At 39.4% G+C, this 8,234-nt stretch overlaps 1 protein-coding gene across 1 annotated transcript in view; it reads right to left on the bottom strand.

Moving 5' to 3' along the window:
• Window positions 1–408, bottom strand: part of SEMA3A (sema domain, immunoglobulin domain (Ig), short basic domain, secreted, (semaphorin) 3A) — a 167,542-nt gene extending 167,134 nt beyond the window's left edge. Inside the window, exon 1 of the mRNA XM_010580947.1 lies at window positions 334–408. Within this exon, the coding sequence (XP_010579249.1) occupies window positions 334–355 (22 nt within the window). The 5' untranslated portion in view covers window positions 356–408. The remainder of the gene's footprint in view (window positions 1–333) is intronic.
• Between the last annotated feature and the right edge of the window lie 7,826 nt (window positions 409–8,234).

The raw sequence follows: 8,234 nt of genomic DNA on the forward strand, positions 1-8,234 counted from the left end.
CCCCCCCCCGGCACCCCCTCCCTTCCCCTGCTGTCACAGCACACATGCAAAAAGGAAAAAAAAAAGAAAAAAAAAAAAAAAAAGAAACACATCGCGGCAGAGATGAGAGGAGGGAACAGAAACCTCCACCGAGCTTGGGAAAGGCACGGAGCTATCAATTTCACGAGCTATTTGATGTCGTTGTCCAGGTTGTTGGGTTTGGGTTTGTTTGTTGTTTCGGGGGGGGGGGGCGTTTTTTTTTTTGTAATTTCATTTTACGGTTCTAATTAAAAGATGCACGTCCCCCTTTAAAAACCACAACAGCACAACACAACCCACCACGCTGCTACCCACGTAAATAACATCTCCTGCCCATAACGTAATCCTCTTCGGGCTGCTCCCGCTCACAAACAAGTAACAAAGTCTTCCACCAGCAGAACTTCACCACTGAAGCTTTTAAAGCCTTGTTAGGGAAGGCTGCTCTAACCCTCCCGCCCTCCCCACCTCCTGCGCTACTCCAATCCAGCAAAAGACATTCCCAGTAAAGCCCACTTCAACAATCAGTTCAAAACATGTACAGGTCTAGAGGGGCTTATAAATTACACTGCAGTATTCTCTGAAGTGTTCTTATAAGTTAAAAACCTTCCAAACCTTCCAGTTTCTAGCACTGTGTGATTATTATAATCTTATATTTTTATGCAGTGAAACTAGGTAATGATTTTTGTTTGTTTGTTTAAACAAAAGGACATACAAAATCCCCACAGGTCTTCCAAATGGTGAGGAGCTGTAAATACAAACATATAAGCAAACTTAAGTTCTCCCCTCCCACACATTTGAACAACCCCCTTCTAGGGAGTGATGGTTTATTAAATTTTCCATGCTGTGCTGAATATCAATTTAATGCGCATTTTGGAATGTAATGTCTTAGACAGATATCTACCCTGTATTACATTCCTTATACAATATTGACAGAAACACTGGCGATTGACCTTTACAAAACATTGGCATCATCAAAGAAGTGTGATGACCCCTCTTTATTTTGTTCTATTCTTCTCTAGAAAAGACAGTCTCTGAGTGCTTTATGGTGACAGAGTCTACAGTGTTTCAGTGAGATCTCTTCCTTCCCTTCACCATTATTTACTGCTGGTTAAAAAACAGTTATCTGGTCCCACCGATGGTGACCACACTACACTCTCTATTTTACAGAACACAGCACCTCTTTTCTGTGTTCAGACCTAGCTACTAAACCAGCATCTAAGAAACAGTCTTAACTTTGCAACTGAAGTTCATAATTGAAAATGCGGGTGTCAGTATGGTTCTAATTAAAAAGTAAAGACTCATGCAGAACAAGACTAGGTGCTATGGTAAAGCAAGGGCTAAAATTCTGTCATTGCTGCTTTCATTGCTTAATATTCACACACCAGTGGAAAAGAAGGGGCTTTTCCTCTCTCCTCTTTAACAAATTCTTCTGCTTCCTGAGCTTAATTCATTAATTCTGTGGCATTGTATCTGCCAGATTCAGCAATTCTATTGATCAGCAGCATTGTTAAGAAAATAAAATCCAAAAATAATGTTGCTTTTGGTCATTCCCACACTTGTTATCCTGAGCATTTTCATGCTCCAGGCAGTGGATTAGAGCTCCAAAATGACAAGAGACGCCTGTCTGTTTTCCATGGATTACTTGCTACAGACATTCACTCTGCAAAGGAATTCATGTCACTTTGAGATTATTTGGAGAATTGGCCTAATGAATTATCCTTTTGTGTTGAGCAAACAATTAGAAACAAAACACAAAAGATTCACCATATTCAGGACTTTATAAAGCACATCATTTTACAATGATGTTGTTACACTCAATTTACTTCTAGTTGCATAAAGAAGGCACAACTACTTTTTTTTTTCTTATAAGGAAAAAAAGAGTGCAGAGCTAAAATTCTGTCTTTCTCATGTGGAATGAATGTGTAACACTCCAGACTATTTTACAGCAACCAAATAAACAAATCACGGTCCCCAGTCAATATATATTTTGCCCAGAAAACAGATGGATTAGGTACAACGAGTACTAACTTATCCAAGATCGCATCTGAGAGATGAAATACAGCATCATTTTAGGAGAGATGAGAGATACTTTTTGCATCCTTCATGTGAGAGACCACTCACATTTTGCCTTGTTCTGTGGGATGTGCCAGTCCAAAGACACAGAGAAGGGTAAAAACTCATCCTGTGGGTCGTCCTCCTGCTATTTAGCGCTAAGTAGTGCTAATCAGCTAGTCAGTATAGCATATGCTACACCCCCTTATAAGGAGAGGGGCAATGGCAGCACTTCAGTGGTGCTTGAAGAGGCTTTATATCTCAAAGACACCCATTGCCATATGTTGCTTCTGCCAAGGCGAAACTGGGCTCTGCTTAGAAGGAATGATTTGGCCAACGCTCCTACAGCAAGTGCCAGAAACGTCAACTCTGGGAATTTAGGGTGGGCAACAACTCACTTTCAAATGACAATCTATTCACCTTTTTTCTTTGGTCTTTTGAAAGTGATCTAGCAGCTGAGTTCAGAGAGAAGGGAAAAGTAAAATCCAAACTTTCCTCAGTTCTTCAAATAATACCCTACTCCTCTGAAGAAAAGAAGACTGCAGTTATTAGCTTAATTAATTCTTCCATTATTGCTCAGCAAGTTCAAAAGGAGTAACAGTTCTTCTGCATCATTTCCCCTATTTGTTGCAGATTGTATTTTTATTTTCTGTAATGGCATTTATATGACATTCTATATAGTGTTTTATGTCTCAAAACACAGATAGGCACTTGTGGGCTCTGTTTAACATTTCTGGTCTCATGCTGTGTGGCATTATGATCTGGAGTTTTTAATACCACCTTTCAATATGTGCAGCAACTTTACATTGATAGATCCTACAAAAAGGTATACTTGGACGTGTCTGGGCTTTTGCTGTTGACCATCCATGCAGAATTACTCTTTCAATCCCTTACAAGTTGGCATCATTTGGTGCTTCTCATTACTCAGAAATAGTATTACTTGACTCATGATTACTTTAAACCGTCTTGCTGCTGCTGTGATTTTTATACTTAGAAGCTCTTGAAAGCTTAACTGCTCTAAGAAAGTCTTTAGTGTGCTTTAAAAATGTACTTATGTTTTCAGAATCGTTTCCTGTGTTTTAGATGAGTCATTACTTGTTTATATTGATGTGATCAGGTCCTTCTCACAACTATGCAGGAATTACCAGAATCCATTTCTGATATGCAGTACCAATCCAGTAATTTTTGAGGGAAAGATTTCTTGGGTTGAGTGTGCAATTTCTGGTTAAAATCAGAGAAAAAAACCTCCCTAGAGAACACACTCCTGTAGGAAATGTGAAATCTTAACTTGGATAAACTCCCTGCTATTTTCTTCCATAGCAGATGAGTTGCTTGATAAGCAGAATATTTACAATTCTGCAAAGGGTCCCTTTGAAATTGCTCCAGTTGTATACATAATGATACTTGTAACACGCTTTAGAATAACTGAATAATTATTGGCCCAAAAGGAGGCTCAGTCTAGAGCCCAATTATAAGTGCATTTGTCATGTGATGTGTGGGAGACCCAGGATGCAATTTCACAACGTACTGACTTCAGAAGCAAAATCCCATTTCAGAATATCCAGACTTCATCTCCCTCATTTTGCTTTTATGTCGTGGACCGCCACTCTCTCATTTGGGACAAAACAAACTTTTTGTGGGGACATACTAGAAGCACGGTGAAAAAGAATGCTTAAAAATAATCCTTGTGGGTATATGAAAGGGGTTGTTTTTCACACAGATGCAGTGCATACACCAGCCAATGGAGTAGAAAGAGTTGTGAACTGGCATTGGGGAAAAGCAGCAATGCAAAGGCACTTCAGATGTTGGCCTCACTTCTGAAGGCAGCATGTCATGAAGCTCTATCTCTAGGTTCAAGTCCTTTGCCTATATCAGACAGGAATCTAAACCTGGAATCTATTTGACATAGAGCTAAATGCTGACACAGTTGTTCTTCTCTTTTTCTTATGGAAGAACAAAAAAGAAAGAAACCTCTAAAAGGCCTACATGGTGAAGAAAAATGCTTCTGATATCCTGACCTGCTGAACTAGACATCCGCTATTATTTTTACAGTGTTGACGATTATCACATTAGCTCAGGAGGTTATAAATAGCTGCTTCCACCTGGATTTTAAAGGATTTAAAATTCTGTGGAGTGGCACTTTTTAAGTTCTGAAGCAATCACAGAGCAAAGTTACTTAAAAATGCAGCAGTGAAAAGGGAGTTGAAGGTGTAGAGTTTAACATTTTATCAAGCTGGAGTTGCCAAAATCAGGGGCTTGCATCTAGATCTGGAAATATTCTTGCTGTTGGAAGTCTAGACATGTCTTTCACCAGCGCTCCCTTGGGCTATGTTGCATTTGGTAGCCTTATTCAAATCTCCTGAATCTACATAAAACCGTAACATTTCTTATTATTGCATGTGATTGGGTTGCTAACCACACCAGTTAGTATCTGCGTTCTCTCAATAACACTGCATCTTACCATCTTTTCACAATCAACTTTTCCTTCATTTCTCAGGACTAATGAGACTGTACTATATGTGATGCTTGTACTTTTGGCAGCATAATGGGATCTGTATCAGTATGATGTGTTTTATTCACAATGCTTTCAGGTCTATTAAACACCTCATCAAATTCTTCAAAAATATTCTTTGCATCCTGTTCTGTTCTGTAGACAGGTTATATGCCTGTCTGAACAGCAGCATTTTCAGATTGCTCCTCAAACCTAAACAAACCTTTTCTATTCCCTTGGCCTCTGCGGCCTGATGTTCATCTCATATGCAAATGTATGGCAACTGTGATACCCAGAGCCATGGTAAGAAACCCACCTTAATAGCTCAGTGCCAGGCATGTGACTTTAATAAGAGTTACGAAAAGCTTATTTTCCCCAACTTCTGGTATGGGTCAGTAGCTTCTGTTTCCAATGGATTAGCTCTGGGGTACTCATCCAAATTGAACAAAACTTCCAAGTCTATTAACTTTCAAGTACAGAGACTTCCGTCCCTCTGATTGCTTATGTTTATTGGCTATTGGGCCTTCATTGAGGAAATCCTGGCAAGGACACATGTTTTTTTACAGGAGATGAGGGAAATGCAAAGAAATATTTGATGTTCTAATTCTTCAGAGAAAAGCCAATTTAAGAAAAATCATTATAAAGCGGAAAACAAAGCAACAGCAGCCCAGCCATGAAACTCTTGGCTCCTTAAATCCTATTCCAGGCCTGATGTGTTGAACTTTGTCAAGGGAAGTCTAATCAAGCTGGAAGGTCTCCTCCCAAACAACTGGCTCCAGAGTTACTTGCTCCTCTAACCCAACAGATTTAATGGTTGGTGGATCTCTGAAAAGACACAATGAACCAGTCCTGTCCTTTTCCCCACTGCTGGCTGAAGAGCCAGCTTGCAAGGTGTATTACACACAAATGCATTACAGATTCAGTTACTTTGGCGTTCAAATCCAATTTTGGCTTTTATCACCCACATTTGTTCAAAATTGGAACAACTGATGATACATAAAATATTTTCCTGCATAAAACCCAGGGAACTGCTACAACTCAGAAAAGTAAGATATAGATCAATATCAAAATATAGTTTTCAGGATTTCCTACTTGTCTTTGAAAGTCCCCTATGTTCTGATTTGCATCTTTAGACCCCTGTATACCTTTCAAGGCCTGATCCTAAGGGATTTGCTCAGGGCCTCACACTAAGAAGTTAACATGACAAGAAATTGATCTTGCGTTTCTCACATACTATGCCAACAGTCGCATCCTTACCTCTTCATTTGTCATAGTATGCAAGTCATTCCTGTCAGCCCTAAAAGTCCCTCCTTATCACTCCGTATACAGAAAATCCCCAGTTCTATTGTATCTGGGATCCATCATGGCCAACCCTTTGGCCCTGTGTAATTTTGCTTAGTAACCTTTACTGCCAACTGTCAAAGACTTGAAAGACACAACACTATCTTGTGTGCCACCCATTCATCACAGGCTTTTAAATAGTCCAGGTGAATTGCAGCAAACCACAAACCGAAAGCGTATGCAACATCTGCTATGATCATTGTTTTTTTCTGGAGTTTTCTTCTTCTCCCTCTATTTTTAATTTCTTCTTGTGCTGAGTGGTTCATTAGTATATGACAAAGATGTGAGACCAACAAAACCGTAACCACCAGCTGTCATCTTCATACATCTGCCCTATTTGACTTTCTAGACTGAAAAACTTTTTAATGAGGATGTTTCTTTCACAGACAAATTACACATCTGATTCTGTTGAACAGAGTGTGTGGGTGCAAATCGTCTTTGGAAGATCAAACAACATCACACAAAATGTAGGGGCTAAAGAGTCAGTTTATGGCTTCTGATGCCAAAACTGATAGCTATTTAATCACTACCCAGACAGGCTGTGGAAACCAGGAATGGTAGGTAAACTGTGATAGCTTAGGAAAACTTAGTTGAACTTTCAATAATCTGACCTTTATGAATGCTTTTAGAGTCAGCAATATGTATAAGTGTGTCCTAGAAGAGGAGGGGGGGAATTCAAAGAAAAACAAGCTCTAAGAAAGCATTAACTAACTCTCTCTTTCCCTCTCTGAATCCCCAGTGAATAGGGATTTCAGCAGGGGAGGGGAACTTTATCCCTTCTCTGGACTGAATTTGTAACTATTTCAGAAAAGCTTTCCACTACATTATTTTCCTATTTGTTTCTCCGACATCAGAGTTCGTGATATTTTAGGCAGGTAAATATAGACACAGGAAAGAAAGATTCCTTCTGTCTCCTGAAGTGTTGAAATCTGAAACAAAGTTAGGATGGAGCTAAACCAGTCGGTCACATAAATCTTGTCTGTGGAAATTCAAACGTAGCTTGAACACGTGCACACACATACACCATTAGAGCAATTCTCTAGGAAAATAACTGAAAACCCAACTTGTTTTCTGTCTCTCAGGCATTCTACAAATACTTCAAATACTTTGCTACTTTGACATTTGTACATGCATACAGAGAGCATAACTACAAAGAGCATCAGGTAATAGAACACACATCCCTGACTCTATAAGGAGTTTTTTCCACCAGCACTTCAGCTTGGTGAAAGTGCAGTCAAACCTAAGTCTGAACAGTTGCAGTCCATCTTCCCTCTTTTCTCTCCAAGCAGGGTATGAAGCTGCAGTTTCAGTGTTTAGAGCTCCCTGGAGCAGCACACCAGGTGACTGAGGACTAACGGCGGTGGTAAAGGTGGTAAAGGTGGTAAAGGAAACATATGGCCAGATGTGGGGAGGAGCACTGCATCACGGCAGCCTGACACCCTGTTGGAGATCATATGATAATGCAGATCTGCTGACACTGTATAACATCTTTCTGCTATCACAGAGCCTGCCCGGTTCCCTGTACCTGAGAAGGAAAGACAAAGATGCTGGTACTGCCAGTAAATATTTCCCACGACAATAGAAATTCTTAATTCTGGATGAGAACTAGCTACTTAGCAACACCTTAGTGACTTGTGATCAGACTAGGAAGGAAAAATTTCATATACTAATAAGCCAGGTATTCTGTACATGCAAAATAGTGTAATTAAAGCATATTTTATGTCATATAAAAATAGTAATGGAAAAAGACTGGACTCATACATGCACACTGTGTATCTATCTCTATATATACACACATAGAGACAATACACGTTGTATATGGATAGTATAACACAAAATTAGCATAATTAGCCATCTTCATTTTCCCTGGCATTTCACAATATCTCACAGATGGTTCCCTCAGGTTTTCTTTTTTGTTGTTGTTGTTTCTTTCTGTTTAAAGCTTATATGCATCGTGTACTGGTTTCATGAATGTCTCAGCCAAATTCCAGGGTATTTCTTAAAGCTTTACATAACAATATTATAAACTATGAATATATGTCTATGAAGGTTGCTTTTCTTTCTTTTTTTTTTCTTCTTTTTTTTCATGTTTGTCTCTACCTTCAAGTGAAACAGAACAAGAATATGTTCATAAAGACAAAAATTCCATTGTTTATACTGATCAGCAGAGACTAGGCAGTGAGGGGGAAAAAACGAGGCATCTGTTGAATACAAATGAAGACAGCAGGTTGGTGTGTGAGTACTTAGGTTCTGAAGCTACTTGTCATTTGCTTTTAGTTGGCTGAAATCTCACCCTCCCCCCCCCCCCCCCCCCAAAAAAAACACCAAAGAA

The sequence above is a fragment of the Haliaeetus leucocephalus genome, unplaced genomic scaffold (genome assembly GCF_000737465.1).
Source record: "Haliaeetus leucocephalus isolate CR32 unplaced genomic scaffold, Haliaeetus_leucocephalus-4.0 Scaffold751, whole genome shotgun sequence".
Lineage (NCBI taxonomy): Eukaryota > Metazoa > Chordata > Aves > Accipitriformes > Accipitridae > Haliaeetus > Haliaeetus leucocephalus.